Here is a 19,982-nt window from a genome sequence, read left to right on the forward strand (position 1 = left end):
GATCAGCAGTCCAGGTACACTACAGCACGTACGATGCAGTGCAGAAGAGGAAGTGTGTTTTCTCCTCTCCCTTTGAAAACATCTTGGGAGTGAGAAAAGAGTGGCAATCAGCAGCTTCCTGGATGCGGAAGCTGCATAATGTTTACCTTGAGACCCCAGCGTTTCTACCAGCTTTTGAAGACCAGGTGATGTGTGGAAGGGAAAGGCATGGAGAGAGAGAGCGCGCTTTGAAAGTTCACAGAGAAAGGGGGGGTGAGAAATGCTGTTGGAGAAGGACTCACGCTGGCAGTGCTGCAGGACAGTGCACGTCTGGCTCCCGTCAATGTGACACGTCTTTGATGTGGAAATAACGTGCGGCGAAGGGCCCAGCCCTGTCCCCAGCGATGGGGCCTGCGAGTGCAAAGCACCAAAGCCTTGCAAGCTCGCTCATATCAGCGCGCTCACATCTGTCAAAGGGAGCCTTCTAGAAACACACGGGTTTCATCTGCCATATGAAGGCTCCGAATTGAGTAAACTGGACAGCCTGGAACATTTTACTATCTTCTTTACTCTGTGTGTGTGTGTGTGTGTGTGTGTGTGCTGTGTGGTTTGATGCCGGCTTTGAATAGAAATGAAATATCCTGCCGGGAGCCTGAAGTCCTCCTGGGTGTGGTTGATGAAGAGCAGCTCCTGCCCATTTTTATGCCAGTTCTGCTCGTTCTTCTCTCTCTGAAACCAGCCCACCACTGCCAGGCAGAAGGAATCAGAATCAGGTTTATTGCCCATTCGGAGTTTGTTTTCTGGGATACTGTCACGTGCGAGGACCGGGAAGACAGTGACGGGAGATTCCCGTTCTTTTTAATCAGCGCAGTAAGTTCCAAGCTCGATCCTACTGTGCCCTTGTCAAATGTCCCTCGATTGTTTCTTCCTCGTTTCTCTGTGTGAGCACCGGTGATGGTAGTGATAGGGTGGTAGTAGCATAGTGGGTAACACACTCGCCTATGAACCAGAAAACCCGGGTTCGAATCCCACTTACTCCCAAAGAGTGCGGGCCTAGCAGACCCTGGGGACCTCCTGAACACCATCCAAAGTCTCTTTATATAGGTGGAGGTGACCAATAGGCAGATGGTAGAATTCAACTCCCCCCAAAGTTCAACACATAGTATGCACTGTCACTTAAATTATGCACATTCACTTTTTTATGCAACTTAGATATGTCCTTCTGTGATTTATTTATTGCTGCTGCACTTTGTCTTCTATGTCTTCTATGTATCATGTTCTATGTTCTGTCTGCGAGGGAGGGGTTTTCAAGTAAGAACTTCATTGTGCTCTGTGCACTGTACATATGACAATAAACTTCAACCTCAACCTCAAGTCAACCTAAAAGAGACAGGACACAAAAACACAGCCAGCCACACAGAACACGTGGGAGCGTACGTCCAGGGACATAACACTACCGTAATGAGAAAAAACTTTTTTTCATTTCATCCTTACACTGTAATACTTAAACTTAAAAAACGGAAGTATTCTGTCACACCTATTATTTCAGCATTGCCGTAATGCAAGCCAACCGATTCAACCTGCCGTAACCTGTTTATTTACATTGCGTCAGCGCTAAAATGTTAGGCGTGACAGCTCACTTCACCTTTTTTTTGTACGTTGTGCTCACGTTTTTCATTGTGCCAGGTTTCTGCTTTGTCTCTCTGTGTGTGTAATGCACGTTGGAGGACAGTCCAAGTCTCCTTGATATGTGGTTTGCCAAAGACGGTGACAGGAAGTGACAGTCGCTGCTTGGCGGCGAGAAGCCGCTTTGTCTGCTCAGTAAATTACACGTTGTAGCGTAGCGAAGCCCGAGGCGCGCTGACCCCCACTTTTGTTGGGAAAAACAATGGAACAATGGCTGCGATCAGTGCTCGTTCCATCATGCGCCCCGGCACCTCGAAAAGGGATCCGCATTTCCGGTGCAGCGCCAGAAAAGTCGCTTTCTGGCTTACTGGTTTCCACGTAAATGTACAAGCCTGCAAAAACTGCCAAATGTGATGGGTAGGATTGAGCTTTTATCGGAAAATGAAGCGTAAGAGCTTGGAAAGCGTGGTGAGTGCACGGTGCTCTCAGGCTAGAGGCCAGAGGTCAAGCTCAGTAACTAAGCACACCAGTGTCAATATATTGAAAGACTTGAACCAGGAGTTTATCACCTGTTTGTATTTATTTAAAATGTGAGATTTTGACAGTTTCAGAACGTCCTTCAGAAGCACATGGTCACCTTTTTAAACCTTTTTGACTTCTCAGCCAATCAGAAAATAAGAACTACTTGCAATATATTGGAAAAAATGTTTTTTTCATAGTTATTATAGCAAGAATGTTTGTATTACAAAAATGAATATTAAAGTGAAAATGTTAACGTTTATTACATCATAACATCATATGCATATGCAAATGTCCACCGTCGTGCCCTTCAGACGGTGTGTTCCTTAACCATAATCATATACGGCTTCTCGAAGCATGCCAGGGAACAGTACGAGAAGCTGGCCATCATGCACAAGAACATGCTGAAGCTGTACGAGAGCCTCGGCAGCTACTTCGCCTTCGACCCGCACACGCTCAGCATCGAGGACTTCTTCGGCGACCTGGCGACCTTCCGCTCCCTCTTCCTGGTGAGTTGCACTGCACCGTTGTACAAAAATGCAGAATACTTAAAAAGACTTTGCTGAGACAATCAAGGAGACAATCAAGAACCCCCCAGAATCCGTAAGCTATTTTCTGCTTTATCAGAGTATAATGTTAAGCAGTAGCAGGCAGCTAAGGAAAAAATAAAGAACTTAAGAGTAGGCGGCGAAAGAACTTCTTCATCCAAGTCGATAAAGAAATTTTCCCTGACAGACCTCTGTGCAGATCGAAGGACGGGCTTATGGGGGAGATTAAAGCGTACATAAACCGCTCCGAGAATGGAATGTATAATACATTACCCAGCGTGTTAAGTTCTGCGCCGATAAAAGAGACTCCGGAAGCTTCTTATCCCTTAAATGGAGTTTCATTAGGCTGTCGCTGCGTGTGTTGGAAGTGCCGCTGACGCCTCCTTGCTGTCACTTCAAAGTGCCAATCTGGACGCAGCCAGGTGGGGCCGGGCGTTCACCGGAGCCGCCGGATCGGCGAGGAAGCCCGAGCATCGGAGAAAGATTATCGCTTTAATTGATTTCTTTCTTTAAATTCAAACGAGGCTGATGCCAAACGTTTATGTCAGCTAATTGCATTTAATAAAAAAAAAAAAATATATATATATATATATTAAAAGCTGTCTGTAATGGTGTCATGGCAACTTTTTTAATTGGCCGTTTCCCTGTTTTGCGTGGAGGTGGTAATTATACGCGCTTCTTCTGTAACCTGTCGTTGGCAAATTACGCAGACTTCTGTTGGCCGCAGCGAGCGGCTCCTGTTCTAACATTTTTATTCGAGTCATTTTGATCCGGAGCCCAATTGGTTTCTCCTCGCGGTGATGCTTTCTTCATCATCGGAACAAAGCGGAGTCCACCTCTGGGGAGCAAATCTCTTAAAGCGTGTTTAAAGCGCCCTCCCCTCGCTCACCCTTTCAGACGTTTCCCTTCCAGTCCCCCAAAACGGGTAAAAAAACAAAACAATTAAATGTGTCAGTGCGCTGACATGATGTCCAGAAGGTATCGTCAAAGTCTTCAAAACCCATTAATTTGAATGGCAAGGTCCCCCCGTCCTCACTTTACAGTCGGAGCCGCATCTGCAGACGCCTTTCATTCTGCTGATCAAAGTATCCGGAAAATCACCACGCCGCCTCCCTGAAGGACCGCCTATAAAAGGCATTTGCGAATGTAAAAAAAGGACATATTCTTCTTCTTTTTTTTTTTTCTGGAGTGAGCTCTCTCACTGTTAAAAAATTGAAGTCGCAATTAAACCCACCGCTTATAAACTCGTCCGACTGGAGAGCATTGACAGGATTGAGATAAAGGAGTACGTTCTGTAGTCCCAAAATCAAGGTTCTGTCGCCTGGATACGCCATTTAAATGGCGTATCCAGAACCCGTCCAACCTTTATTAATAAACCTGACGGGGGGGGGCTCGGCCACGGCCACCATCATTTACTTTGGATCCAGCCGGCCCGGCAAATGGACATTGTGGCTCGCCAGGCCCCAGGTTATTATAAAAATTCACATTCGTCTTCTTTAAAGATTAACGTTGATTTCCCTTGACGCATGTATTTATGGCACGCCAGCGTTTTGAGGGGTTGACGGATCAGCATATGCTCTCTGTTCTGTTGCATGCAAATGAAAATTCATAAACAAGACAAGTTTGTTTCCAAATGTCATAACCTGCACACACCAAAAAAGCATCTGAAATTTGCCTGTCTGAAATTTTGACCAGCAGCAGTGGACGAAATGCCTGGGTCGTAATGAATTATCAAAGCGCGGCAGATGTGGGCTGAGCTAACAGCAGTCTTACTCCATAATTGAATGAGCTGCTAATAAGACCAATAAAACCACAAGAGGTGAGGAGCTCCGTCACAGAGCATTGCCAACATGACTCACAAAATTAGCCTTGTGCTTGTCTGTGTGTTCGTGTTCTTCCAATCCCATCAACCATGTGTCATAAACACAATAATATCCTGACATCAGCAGTAATGATGATTGCTGTGTGTGCTCGGCTCAGACTTGTTTAGTTCTCTGTACGTTACATTCTTACTTAGCACCACTGAAAAGAGGGTGGCTTCTATTAATCTGTGTACCTTAAGTGGCTGTAGGCATGATTGACAGCTCTCACACCCCCTACTTCCTCATTCTGGATGATTTAAACCCCTCCTGTCAATTAGTGACACGCCCAGGTGTAACGCAGCGTCCATCTCTTCCCTTTCTACTCCACTTTAATTCCAGTCAACGTGACCACGTCCACTACCGACACCAACATGCAGGTTATCGGGCACTTTAATTCCAGTGAACGTGACCACGCCCACTACCAACACCAACATGCAGGTTATCAGGCGCTTTAATTCCAGTCAACGTGACCACGCCCACTACCAACACCGACATGCAGGTTATCAGGCGCTTTAATTCCAGTGAACGTGACCACGCCCACTACCAACACCAACATGCAGGTTATCAGGCGCTTTAATTCCAGATAACGTGACCACGCCCACTACCAACAACAACATGCAGGTTATCAGGCGCTTTAATTTCAGCGAACGTGACCACGCCCACTACCAACACCAACATGCAGGTTATCAGGCGCTTTAATTCCAGATAACGTGACCACGCCCACTACCAACAACAACATGCAGGTTATCAGGCACTTTAATTTCAGCGAACGTGACCACGCCCACTACCAACACCGACATGCCGGTTATCAGGCACTTTAATTCCAGTGAACGTGACCACACCCACTACCAACACCATCATGCAGGTTATCAGGCGCTTTAATTCCAGCTAATGTGACCACGCCCACTACCAACACCGACATGCAGGTTATTAGGCGCTTTAATTCCAGATAACGTGACCACGCCCACTACCAACACCATCATGCAGGTTATCAGGCGCTTTAATTCCAGCTAATGTGACCACGCCCACTACCAACACCGACATGCAGGTTATTAGGCGCTTTAATTCCAGATAACGTGACCACGCCCACTACCAACACCGACATGCAGGTTATCAGGCGCTTTAATTCCTAGTGAACGTGACCACGCCCACTATCAACACCAACATGCAGGTTATCAGGCGCTTTAATTCCTAGTGAACGTGACCACGCCCACTATCAACACCAACATGCAGGTTATCAGGCGCTTTAATTCCTAGTGAACGTGACCATGCCAGTGAACCAATGAATGTGGCATGAGTGAACAAAACCCACACAGCATGTCTTATATAACCCTGTGAAAATATGGTATTGTGTTTTATTAATCATGAATTCGGTTCAGTGAAGAAAGTGCTGCTGGGTAGTTTCTGCAGCTCTGCTGACCTCATCTTTCCCGCTAGTGCCAAGATTACTTTCTCTCTGTGTATTATGGTGGTGAATGTGGCCCAGAAACACATGCAGTGGTTCTCATTTCGTTCAGTCGCGTATAAATGTCCAGTAATTGGAATTCCCACAAAGAGATAATGAGAAAACGAAGCTGAACCAAAGGGGATTTTCTCTCTCCATCAACTTTGTCTGTTTTCACACACACACACACACACACATACACACGCTTACACGCTGGACAGTGCATGTGTAGGGGTCAGGGAGAAAGAGCAAACAGCATTTATGAATTATTGAGAGAATATCCGAGTGCAGAGTAGCTGCAGGCCTGTGCTCAGGACATGGGAGACGGACGCTCAGGAATTCAAGCACCGGAGTGGGTGAAAGTGTCCACTCGTCTCTGGGTCTCCACAACGAATGACACAGAAGCCACAGTGTGTTTAAAGTATGATATGTAATACGAATGATGCTTGTGCACTGCAGTAAGGCTGGATATTAGCAGCTACGTCACGATCTGATGCCTCAATTCCGAGATTCTGATACAATATGGAATAACATAATGTTCAGTTCAGTCCAATGTAAAAATGTGGCCGGTTTACAACCCTCTTTTGATTTTGGTTTCTGTATGTAACTAAGCATGTAGGCATGGCCTTATTTTAATTTAACGCAAATAATATTTTAACGTTTCCATCAAACTGATTCTAAATAGGTTCCTTACGTTTCTTTTTTCTAATCTGTGACAGAGTCGTGGTGAAACGTCTGGTCCCGTCCATTAATGCTGTATCGATTTCCGCAATTTTGCAACACAAATGATCCATTTAGACACAAATTAACATCATTATAATTACATTTCCAGCACTGGAAATGTTGTTTTTTTGAGTGAGTGAGTGTCTTCAGCCTCGCTAATGGTTAGTTTTTATTTTTTTGTCCTTCTGATGATCTGCTTTCTAAGTAACTTTGGGTTATTTGGTGCGTAAACACAATTATCGCATCTAATTTGCCTTGATGCATTGATTAGTGGCCACCAGTGACACGCTGCATTTTTTACGACCTTATTTATTTATTTGGATCCTTTTTAACGCGTCACGTGTCTGTGGAAGTCAGATACCAGTGCTGTGTGTCACTGGCCATTGATCCGGCCGTGAAACCCCAGTGAGATCACGGTGATCGAGGACGAGCGTTTCAGCGCCAACGTCGCCAAGATAAAGACTCAGTCACTGAGTAGGTGTTTATTGAGTCACAGACCCGAATGGGCCGATTTACTTAAACGCATTCATGTATTTTTAATTTGCAGGCGCTCATTACCACAGGAGGCCGGGTACCTGCAGCACGGGTACATTTTACCCGGGAAAATCCGTAAATGCCGCAGAATCACACCCTCTGGCCGTTGTTCGTCTGTCGCACGGATTCCCAAAACGTAGAGGGCAATTAAGGAAATTGATAAAATCATAATCGCTAGCTATGGGCTACGCGACAGCGGCGGAGGCGGTGCACGTTTGTTGCCATGGCGATAATTATGTAGTGTAATCATGTTTACAGACAAAATAGCTTGTTTGTTTATTATTAAGAAAAAAGGGGAGAAATTAAGTTTTGCCAGAAGGAAGGCACTTCTGTAGTTATGAATAAATGATGTTTCCAATTAACGATGCTACACTTTGACAAGATCTTATCTTTCATATTTCTTACCTTTTGTGGCCCAAACTTGTAACTAATCCCAGGGTTTTCCGAAAAGGAAACAGATTGCACATTAAAGCCGTCATTAAAACCATTAACCCCCTTTCCTGTCCCAGTATATCCATTCATATGCAGGCACAGGTCGACCACATCTCCCTAATTTTCACTTTATACCTCTATTTGTACCTGAGTTTTTTTCCCACGATGCACTCTTACTTCCTGTCCTTGTCATTTGAAAAGGAGACTGTGACAATAAAGGCTCTTGTCCTTGAACAGAGCCACAATTGACTGCAGTGACAAGCTTTTGTCCTCCCACCAGCTCCCATAATCCCTCTGTCTTAGTACCGAACGTGGCACGAATGTCAGAGACCCCCGGGACCCGGATAGGGGGCCGTCTGTCGACCCTCATTAAAATCGGGCCATGCGCACACGCCCGAACACACCCTGCCCACTTAGATAAGCTCCGCTGAGTTGGTGCCACCAGCCCTGGGAGGAGAGACGTTCCCTCGGCTCGAAAGGTTACGCAGTGGTGTGCCCCCCCTCGTGAGCTTCTCTGTTCCTCTCGCTCGTGTCGTGACAACTCCATGGCATTTCGGGAAGTAGATAAGATGTAGGATGGTCTCCTGCTCCCTCCCCTGTGGTTCCAGGCCACCTTTTCGAACGTCTGAGTGTTCTCGCCTTTGCTCCACATCCCCGTTTCTTTTTTCCTGCCCTGGAAGCGGGAGGGAGGGTCACTTTTCATACGTGAGGCCAGGCCAACTCGACTCAGAGGTAACATCCGTTACGTTAGGGAACGCGTGGCGGTTGTTTCTCTGGTTTATCACAACACTGCGGAGCAGCGGCCCGCCATCTGCACGTCTGAACACTTCCCTCTATGTTGTGCCACCCTCATTGTCACCGTTCCTCAGACCCTCTCTCTCGCTGCCTCACTGCTCTAGGACGCTGTGAAGGAGAACCACAAGAAGAGGGAAATGGACGAGAAGGTAAAGAGAGCCAAGCTGGCGAAGGAGAAAGCCGAGCGGGAGAAGGCTGAGCGGCAGCAGAAGAAGAAGCAGCTGATTGACATGAACAAAGGTAGGATGTTGGGAAGAAGGGAAACACCATAGCCAAGATTTAACATATTGGCCCGAATATTAGACGTCGGGACTTTAGACCGCTTTCAATAAAAAAGGTTTAATAACAAAATTAACTGCACATTTTTAAAAGAATTCATTGTGATTAATTGCCATTAAAAGACAAAAGATTGCAATATTTAATATTGGGGGAAAGATGCTGAGGTGCTTACATATGCGCTCACGTTGAATATTTTAAACAAATCACTACAGCCCTGTTTGTAAGAGGACTACTATATGCTTCAACTACATTGAATCCAAAATTAGAAGCATATAATGGGCTATTAATGTTAATCGTTAATAACAACAACGCACACTGCATTAAATGCAGCATTTCTGAAATAATAATTGCGATTAATTTCAAAATATTTATTAGCTGCAATTCTGCTGCTGTTGATGGTCAGAGGGTCTACTTCCAGGCATTGAAATTATTAAGAGAGAATACTAGCTTTTATTATCCCATACTGATACCGTGTCCCTTATCACTGCTGGCTGATATATATTGTGAAGTATTTAGTGAACAGCAATGGTTTTACCAGGCATTTAAAATACTTCATTTTACATCATTTCCAGCCTTCTGAGGTCTCTTCTCTGATTAATGACCAGTGAGAACATTGTAGAAGAACGATTCAAATGAAACGAAATGAATGAAGGCATCAGAAAGATGCTTTGAACGGCGCTGAATGAGTAATGCACTATATTCACAGTCCCCATGAAACCCCTGCACTCATAAAACAAGCTCAAATCGATTCTAACATGCGTGTCTGTGTAAATGCAGCACATTGTTTCACAGGATGATGCCCCACACATGCTGACTCAATGGCATTAAATCAATTAGAAGTTTGCATAGTGTCCTGCTTCCTTACAAAAGTAAGACGATGCTTTTAAATCAGGCTGGCTGTTAATGGCAGGTGGCCACGGATCTGAATGTGAACATGAAGCCAGCAATCTTAAATCAAAGCCAGTGAGATATGAAGGCTAACTGTTAACAGCTAAACCTATGTGTTGCTGCCAAAGTGGCTCTGCTCGGTTCTTCGACGCACTTTCAGCTCGTTTGCATAATTTCAGAAGGTACGAATGGAGGATGTTGGATATATAGTCGCTCGCGCTAGCCAATGGGAGCTCTGGTCTGGAAACATCCTGGCAACAAGTGCTGTTTCTGGAATACGTAAATCCACTGGCCACTGACAATCACTTCACTTGACAGGAAATGAGCTTCAACAATAGACAACATCTTGTTAGCCCAAAAACACCATTCTGGTTCAGAATGGGAAGCCAAGAGGAGCCAAGGTGGTGTGGCCTGGTTTTTAATGCACACGTGTACACACTTGATGTACATACGATGTACATCTCAAACCTTGGTACCCTGATAAATATACAGCTTGAAGTGTGCCAGTGTGTTGGTTTCTTCTGACTTATAAAATGCTCTACTGTGCACCTGATGAGCTTATTAGCCTAAGAGGAAGCAGTGGTGGCATTAAACTCAGGAACTGTTCGGAAATATCTTCCAAACACTCAGACAGAGAACTTGAAGCGCTCGCCGCTTCAACAAATCTCACTTTACATTTCAAACGCCGTTCGCCTCCCCATCATAGCGCCCGTAATCTTGGTGGCGGCTTGCAGACCTTCCGCTGTCTCGCTGGCCTCCGCCGAGATGGAGCCGCCCGCCCCCGGCCACGACCAGACTCTCTGCTCTTTTTGTTCTTTCTGACACATGCACAGAGCTTGAGCTTTCTTCCCCGCCATAAAAAAAAACCCCAACTACCAGCTTCAAATGCCAGCGCGCGCTGCGGACATTTCAGTCACTCCACGTTCGGCAAAGTGACAAGTTGCTATTCAGACCGCCACGGCTCTCCAAGATAATTGATGCGCGCGGGTTTCTCCGGGTTCTGAGTCCTTTCAGCGCCTCGTCCACAACAGATCAACACGTCTCGCAGAGAAAAGCTAACAAGAGGCCGAAGGAGAGAAACCTGTCCGCCGGATCCTGCGATATTTCTATTTTCGAAGCCGTAATAAGCTTCTCATAAATAAAACACGTCTTAATGTTGCCCTCAAGCTCACACTGCAGTCACCGCCCTTCCCAGATCTGTATAATTCAGGCGAAGATCTTGGGCTAACGGAGTCGCTACCTGGCGGCCGATTGACTTCGGCATTGAAACGCCGCCAGCCGCACCCTCGTTTGTGTCAAGATTCCGTGAGAATAACCTTGTTTACTGGGGCTGATCTAACACAGCATTAGGATCCGGGATGTGTGGTAGCATGTAGTCGGTTCCCGGGGAACAGAGATGTCAGCGTCGCACGCGGCTCCTCACGTCCTCCAGTCAAAACTGTGTCTTCCACGAATCCTGGCAACCGTCTACACGCCGTAAAATTAAAACTCTAGGCTCATCCGCGGGACGTCCCGGGACGGCGGGGTCAAGATGACCGGCTGAGAGGTCATTAGCAGTATACTGTGGAGAATAAAGTCCTAGTTCTACGCATCGTGCTCGATATGCTCAGTATATCTAGATGTTAATCTTATATCAACATATTCCCAAATAACGTAATGCAGAAAATGTATGCGTTATTACTAATAGGTATTTTATTATCTGTGCATTGTTTATAACAGTCAGCAATATCTATTCATTCGGTGGCATGCAAAAACGTGGGCACCCTGTGTTGCTACAGGAAGTCACGTTTGAATGGCTAATAAAAACCCTGTTTTATGAAAGAAAAAGGCCTTCAGCAACGTTCATCACACGTAAATCTGCTGCAGAATGCACAAGCTGAAGGACTTGCCATGGCCCTCACCAGAACGTCGGTGGGATCCTGCAGACATAGAAGACCGCTCGGATGCTGCGACAGAAGTCATTACGGGCTGTGATGCTGGCCGGAAACCTTGGTAAATGATGATTGGTTTCCATTGGGAGTACTCTTTCCAGCGAACTCGGCACATCTCCATATCTGCATGGCGGCACGTGGCGGTTCGGGTCACTCTGGAGGTGCGGTGGCCACTTGATGGATAACGTTGGACGCGCCGCCGCTGCGAGGGGCTATTTTGGTGTGGAGACGGATTTTAAGCCATTTTCTAAATTGGGCGCTAATCCGCTTCACATTCGCGTGATTAACAATGCATATTTAATGAGAATTGAACTCATTAAGGGTTAAGCGGGGTGGCGTCCGGGCGGGGGGGGGGGGGGGGGTGGGGGGGACCAGAGCCCCCCCCCTGTTTTTTTTTTTTTTGGTTGAAGTAGAAAGTGCCCTTCGGTAAGTTCGAGAGTGTGTGTCCGTGTTGCGTGATTGATGCGTGGGGCTAAATCAGTTTTCCTTGTTAAATATTAGAAATACTAATGGGGGAAATTGCTTATGAAATCATTGCCCGCTCCCCCCCATTTGTTTTAATTTGTTCTAAGTGGATTTCCATATTCGCTCAGACTGACCAGATGTTGAACATTCACCAAATTGCTTAACGCGCCGGAAGTAAAACGGGCCTAAATCCAGCGTAATCCTGCTCTAACAGGGAAAGATGTTCCAGCCCCCGCCGGGTATTTATCGCCGCGTCAGATATGAGGCACCGCGACACGCCACACGCAGAGGCCGTCCGAGGGCGGGACCTCCCGGGCGTGTGCCCGTGGCCGGCCGACCGGAGTCGCCCGGACGGGGTCGCGGCGCCCGCCGACGAGCACAGTCAGGTCCGCTCACGTTCGAACGAGCCCCGGACGCGCGCCGCACTTTGAGCAGAATGAGACGTGGCACCGGGGATCAGCTGGAACGTGGACGTCCTTCGAGCGCGGGGGGACAGCGGCCTGCATTTTCACACACACACACAAACCGGCTGCATTTAGTAGTGGAAAAAAAACACGCTTTAATGAAATCTGTTCTTGATATTAAAGTAAAGTGAAAGTGAAGCGATTGTCACTTGTGATACACAGCAGCACAGCACATGGTGCACACAGTGAAACGTGTCCTCTGCTTTTAACCGTCACCCTTGGTGAGCAGTGGGCGGCCATGACAGGCGACCGGGGAGCAGTGTGTGGGGACGGTGCTTTGCTCAGTGGCACTTTGGCGGATCGGGATTCGAACCGGCAACCTTCTGATTGCGGGGCCACTTCCTTAACCGCTAGGCCACCACTTTTTCTTTTTAGAATTCACACACACACACACACACACACACACACACACACACACACACACACACACACACACACACACACACACACACACACACACACACACACACACACACACAGCAACTTGAAAGTGTGGCGCCGGTTTCCGGTATCAGCGTTAATGCTCTCCGATCCGGCGTGGCCCAGGGAGACGGTCCAGAGCGGTGAAATTGTTGTTTTCCGATTCCGTGATGAGTCACTTTACGGGGACGTTCCCGCGCGCGGGAGCCAGGCGGCGGCGCCGGTAATTGACTTGAGGGAGATTGACGGGAACGGGGAACCCGCGTGAAGTTTGCATGGAACCGGGGGGGACCGGGTTTTTCGGAAGAGAGGTTCCGTTGATGAGTTTGCGCCCCTTCTGACGACTTCGGGAGGAGAGACGGAGATTGAAGCCTGTTGTGGTCACGGGACATCAGTCTTACTTGCTGAAGGTGTACGAATCTTATTTCTGTTCATCGCCGCACGTCCGCTGCGTTGTTCGTGCAGCGAAGGAGCTGCGAGAAGCAACACCTGTAATGCGACGTCTGAGGGTTTCTCGCGTGTGCTGGTGTGCAGATGTGCCACTCTTAATTATTCGCCGGGCCCAGTGGCTGCGAATCGACGATGATGTGTGACAGGGACGTGGCACGGCCCCCGTGCGACAGGTGACTCCGCAGCGGCGGGGGAGAGGAGCCCTGACAGCATGTCTGCGCCTCACAAGATGTCGCATCCCCGGGGGCGTGCGGATTCGGGGGCGAAGCTGTGTTCTGTCTCTTCAGGGCTCTCTGGTTTTAATTCAAACGTGTCCGTGAGCCCCTCTCGTAAGCCGGAGAACCGACAGACGCAGCTTAATGCGTCGGTTAATAACTCCGGGCCCGTGCCATGTTTTTTTCAGAATAAAGAACAGTTATCCGACAAGATGGACTTGTGACGAGCAACGTTTAAAGCGGGGAGGAGCCTGTAGGCATCACTGACAGCTGTCACTACCCTCAAGTCCTCATTCTGGACCATTTAAACCCTCTCCGGTCAGAAATCAATTCAACTCCGTTTTCCCCCCTCCATCCCCTACACTCCAAACGTGACCGCGCCCACTACCAACGCCAACATGTCGTCAGCGATTTAATTCAAGAGTTCTGACAGCTGAAACTACTGAGTATGACGTTAGTGAACTCACATTGCGTTTTTATATTGTGCGTGAAAAATATGTCCCTCAAGCATTCAGATTTTTAAAAAAGTGAAAGTCGTTGTTTTTTTTTGTCATTGTGAGACACTGCAGCACAGCACACGGTGACACGGCGAAACGTGTCCTCTGTATTTAACCATCACCCTTGGTGAGCAGTGGGCACCATGACAGGAGCAGTGTGTGGTGACCTTCGTCAAGGGGACCTCAGTGGCACCTTGGTGGATCGGGGTCCGCTTCCTTAACCGTTACACCACCCCTGCCCCAATGGACTTATAACGAACGACGGGGCAGTGGCGGCCTAGCGGTTAAGGAAGCGGCCCCGTAATCAGAAGGTTGCCGGTTCGAATCCTGATCCACTGACCAAAGCACCGTCCCCACACGCTGCTCCCCGGGCACCTGTCATGGCTGCCCACTGCTCAGCAAGGGTTAAATGCAGAGGACAAATTTCACTGTGTGCACCGTGTGCTGTGCTGCAGTGTCTCACAATGACAATCACTTCACATTTCCCTTTACTTCAATTGCTAGGTTTCCAGGTTAGGATTCACAGCCACATTTATAACAGCAATGGTCCTTTGCACGGATTATGTAAATACATATTTCTGATATTGACGGATGACGTGCATCATATGAATGTTCTTGTATTCGACCTGGTTCTCCACGTGAATCAGCATTCCCGGCCCCGGCTGCATCCTCGTTTGAATAACACCAGATTATAATGCAGAGCCTCCCGGGATGCGGGACGTGAGCGAAGTCTCCGTTTCGGCCGCTGCTTCGCCATCTTTCCGTCGTTACCTTGAAAGACGGAAACAAGGGCACCGGGCTTATCTGCTCCACTGCATCAATCCTAATAAATAACCGCATGTTAGATTGTGCCCCATCAACCGGAGAATCGCTGTCTTGCCCCGAGGCGGCGTCATCTCACGAATTTCACCCGTTACGCTGTCAGGAAGCGAGTTAGCGTGCCATAAACTACCGACATGGGAAAATTTAATTTGTCGGTCGGGGTGACATCCAGGAATAATCTGATATATATATATATATTTAGTTTTCTATAATCGTTCTGTGTGTGTGTGTATGTGTGTCAGTGGAAAGATTTGATTTGATTGCATAATTATTACATTACGTGTCCTTGGAGTTTTTCGCCTTCGAATACATATGTCAAATAATCTTTTTTTTTTTTTAAATAAGAAAATTTCATTCCTACTCTGGATCACTGTTTCGTGTGGAAAGCCTAATTAGGATAGCACTGAAAGCCTCTAATCACTTTGGTCCACTTTAACTTAATTTAGCTGCCTCCCCCTCAGGTCGAAGCCCGAAATGAGAGGATACATCAGAGAGTGGCCCCGCCCCCCCGCGCTGTTGAGTTCCATTAATTCCCAGCCATGGGTGGTCCGATTGTTCCTCGTCAGGACGGCTGAGGCCTGCGAATTGTGTGTTCATCAATCAAACGTAATTAAGCTTTACTACAAAGGCCATCAGTGTCTCATCGCAATAAACAGCAGTGCTCGCCGCCGCCGCCACCGCCGCAAGCCTAATTACGTTGAGGGGGAACGGCGAGGAAAGATTCTTTCTAGCAGGTGTGCCACTCGTTCGAAAGTAAGAAAAGGTCCTGTTATTCAGCGAGTAGACGGGATAATAAATAATCAAAATGCAACTTTTTTTTTATTTCTTTGCTTTAAATTAAGTTAAATTTTTATCAGAGTAGTTGCAAACAAAAGTCACTGTAGTGCAATATATTACACTGCGAAAAAGGAAGTTGACAGTCTTCACAACCTTTAGATTAACGTGGATGACACCGTGTCCCTGTTTTGCCACACAGCAAGGGACAGCCGGCCAACTTCCTTCAGCCCCGCCCCCCACCGCGCCCTCACCTGCCCGCCCGAATTCCACTGACCAGCTAATGACTTCGGACAGACGGAATCGGGGTTGTTTTTAAGGGCTTCTAACCTACATGCGGTGTTCAATTTTTTTCTTTGTTTGTACGCCTTAAGTAGACCTGTGTGCCAAAATTATCTTATTATGTTCAAGTTATTGATATATTTATTGTGTCATTTAAACAGAACCAAAACAGTCCAAACTGGTGCAAATATAAGACAGGCCTGAGACATTAAAATGTAATGATTTTACATAAATGCTGATAGTTAATTTTTATTTGCACATCTTCTTAAATTTGGTATAAAACACAGATGCAGAAGCGGCGATATGAAAGGGTATTATTGTTTAGATGAGGCTGGGGGACGGCAGCGTTGGTGTCTCCCTGTCCTCCCCGCCCGAGGCTCCGCAGCATCCATCCAGATGGAGGGTTTATTTTTGTTTTGTTTATTTATTCATGCATCCAGCTATTCAGGGCATCTCCCGGGCTTTTCGTCTCTGCCGCGACTGCAAATAGCCAGAGCGCCGGCTAATCCGCTTTTCGTTTTCTCTGTTGCCATTGACGGCCGGCTCCGTCAAAAGCAGAGCAGGGGCGGGATTTTCAGAGGGGGGCTGTGTGCGGCAGTTTGCCTCTCTTGCCTCCATCCTGGTAAAACGCCGGGCTAATCAGCAGTCTGCACTGCTAGCTCATCCTCCGGCCCAACAGCCTCCCGCTCAGACGCGGTGGCGCCACGCTGGGCTTTGAGAGAGGGATAACGCTCCTCGCAGCACTGGTGGACGGGGGCCGGAGCAGATGTGGCCACATCCCTAATTAAATTACGGAGACCGTAAGTGGGTTTTCAAATCAAGCTGCTCGCCTAAAACAGTCCAAAACAACCATTCATTAGGCCCCATCCACTCGGCCCCGTCCCTGCCGTGGCCCTCGCTCTACACTCGACCCCCGCCATAGCAGCACACCTCGCTCCATGCTCATCCCCTGCCGTGGACCTCGCTCCATGCTCGTCCCCCACCCCTGTCTCGCACCTCGCTCCACATTCGTCCCCTGCCGTGGACCTCGCTCCATGCTCGTCCCCCGCCCCTGCCGCGGACCTCACTCCACGCTCATCCCCTGCTGTGGACCTTGCTCCATACTCATCCCCTGCCGTGGACCTAGCTCCATGCTCATCCCCTGCCATGGACCTAGCTCCATGTTCATCCCCTGCCGTGGACCTAGCTCCATGCTCATCCCCTGCCTTGGACCTAGCTCCATGCTCATCCCCTGCCGTGGACCTTGCTCCATACTCATCCCCTGCCGTGGACCTAGCTCCATGCTCATCCCCTGCCGTGGACCTAACTCCATGCTCATCCCCTGCCATGGACCTTGCTCTATGCTCATCCCCTGCCATGGACCTTGCTCCATACTCATCCCCTGCCGCGGACCTTGCTCCATGCTTGTCCCGTCGTAGACCTCGCTCCATGCTCATCCCAAGCCGTGGACCTCACTCCACACTCGTCCCCCGCCCCTGCCACGAACCTCGCTCCACGCTCGTCCCCCGCCCCTGCCACGGACCTTTCTTATTGCTCGAACTCCCAGCTCCCGCCCCTGGCCGGGACACAGCTCCACGCTTGGCACTTGCCCCTACCGAGGACCTCGCTCCACACTCTGCCCTTACCACGGACCCCCGGCCTACACCTGCCTCTGCCGCGGACCTTGCTTCACACCGGCCAGTCTGAAAGACGAGGCTCTGTAGCAGGTGTGAGGCGGCTCCCAGCGTGGGCCTGACCTTGCTGGTGCTAATGCACTTTCGGGGAGGAGAGGCAGAGGAAAGAACATGGCAAGAGAATAAAATCCTGGCCTTCTGGAGGCATCTGAGAGGCAAGCGGACAGTGGCGTGCGGAGTGACGTGCTGATCACAGGCTTTTTTCTGTGCTAATGCACGGGGTTAATTGTGCAGGTTACTTTCTGAAGGCCACCAGATGGGGCAGGAATGCGCTGGAAACGGCTCAAAGAAGCGAGCCTTTAGAAATGCATACCGTTTCTAGATCCTCCTCAACGCTGTTTCTACCGTGGCCTTAGTTCTGACCAGACCCTGGCAAATCCTATTAAGGCTCATTACGGAACTGAAGAGGAACGAGGTGGGGAGTCTACCCCGACACCAGGATGCAATGGCGGGCATATCTGCATCGGGCACACGTGCAGGCCGAGCATTTTTATTCACTACCCTAATCAGGTTACAAAGCATGTTGTAAAATCACCACCGTGCCGTTTGCAGGGATTTGTAATTACTGGGGCTGTCGGGGTCGTGAGGCTCATTTAGGGTCGTTTATCTCATTTCAACATGCATTCGATGCTGCGGGTCAATTAGATGATGGAATATAAAACGAGCCTGGACTCCACAAGACCTCCGGTGATCTTTGGACTCTGGAGTCAATGCAGAAAACCCACAGGTGTGACCAGAGAATTAACACCGTTCACCGTTATAACGTAATGTGATTGGTACGATTGACGGAGCTGTTAATCCACAGTCGTGGTTGAATAATTGGGAATTTTGTCGGTCTGTCAGTATTCCATTTTTCAGTGTTTTTTTTTCCCTGCTCCTTTCAGACATTTTGAGGAGGGGATGACAGATAGCAAATTGAATTTATGAACAGGCCGTGTTGACACTGCGGCATCATTACGAGAGCGGCGTTCTCTCTGGCTGTTTAAAAGGGGCCATGCGGCTGAATGCAGATGGAGCCCAGCAATAAATGCAAGTTCATCCGTGCCTCCGTCTTTTGGAGTTGATGACAGATGCGGCGCACTGATGCGGCACACCGATGCGAGGTGCGACGTCCGGCTTGGCCGTGGCCGTCTGGAGCCGTGTGTCTGGCCTCGTCTGGCCAGGTGCTGAATGCGGGTCGCGTTGTCCTCTCCACCGGAGCCCCGCCCCGCACTCTTCTTGCACCTTTTCTTTGCTTCCAGTCGTGAGATTTCATTTGCATGCCGCGGCACGCCGGGCGCTCGCCTCTAATCCTGTTGGTTCGGTCTTAGGCGCGGGAAGTTTGTCATCCGTGCGTCTTTAAGCCGCGCATAGCGAACAAGTGTGGGTTTTAATAAAGGTGCGAGTGTGCTGTGACAGCGTGCCAGTGTTACATAAATAATGGAAATGTCAGATTCCTCCGGCGTTGGAGTGCCTGGCGGGGAGTTTCGCGCTCGGCACTTCATTGTCTCACTTCTGTCCTCAGCGCCTTCCACGACCCGGCCCTCCGGACTCCGTGACCTGACGCACTTTCACCGCTCCCAGATCCGCCGGACGGCCGTGATTGATGGGCCCTAATTAAAAAGCTCTGATAGAGCATCCATACATTTATTAGCTTAGAGGCAGAGTACGGCCCCAGGACACGTTTTCCACATGGCTGAGGGGTTCCACCGCATCGTCCTGCACCGTGCAGAACGGCAGGAGAACCGGAGTGGGAGGCCGGGTGTGTCTGTAAAGCACAGGACACGGTGACACAACAAAACGTGTCCTCTGCTTTTAACCATCACCCTTGGTGAGCAGTGGGCAGCCCAGACAGGTGCCCGGGGAGCAGTGTGTGGGGACGGTGCCTTGCTCAGTGGCACCTTGGTGGCTCGGGATTCGGGTCCTACCCGCTAGGCCACCTCTGCCCCGGTAATAACCGCCTCAGGTTTTGAAGCTGCAAGGCAGACCCGAAGCTCTTAATGAGACCATTAGCTGCCCCGCCGCCGCCTGCTCTGGACAGAAGGCTGTAATAACTGGGAACGGAGGAATACCGCCGTCTTACAATAAAACTGTCAGACCTAATGTAGCGCCTTAAAAAGGGCGTTCGTTTATCTCCGAAGTTCACCGTGTGAATTACAGAAGAATTACACCAGGCTGTATTAAAACCCTGGCTTCACTCAACAAATGTGTTTGAACACCATTTGTGATATGCTTTACTTTACTTTACTTTATTTTGCCGACGCTTTTATCCAAAGCGACGATTATGCAACGAATATGCGAATATGCTACAATTAAAAATATATATATTTATATACTAAAGCTATTGTTACCTAAATCTAAACCCATGCTAAACTATGCTA

The 19,982-nt window shown here is 48.6% G+C and overlaps 1 protein-coding gene across 5 annotated transcripts in view; it reads left to right on the top strand.

The window, feature by feature from the left end:
- diaph2 (diaphanous-related formin 2) overlaps nucleotides 1-19,982 on the top strand; it is a 324,298-nt gene that overhangs the window by 267,098 nt on the left and 37,218 nt on the right. For all 5 annotated transcript variants that reach the window (XM_028959481.1, XM_028959484.1, XM_028959485.1 and 2 more), the window contains 2 exons: nucleotides 2,469-2,633; nucleotides 8,567-8,702. In XM_028959481.1, coding sequence (XP_028815314.1) covers nucleotides 2,469-2,633; nucleotides 8,567-8,702 — 301 coding nt within the window. The remainder of the gene's footprint in view (nucleotides 1-2,468; nucleotides 2,634-8,566; nucleotides 8,703-19,982) is intronic.

This window comes from Denticeps clupeoides, chromosome 18 (assembly GCF_900700375.1).
Source record: "Denticeps clupeoides chromosome 18, fDenClu1.1, whole genome shotgun sequence".
Lineage (NCBI taxonomy): Eukaryota > Metazoa > Chordata > Actinopteri > Clupeiformes > Denticipitidae > Denticeps > Denticeps clupeoides.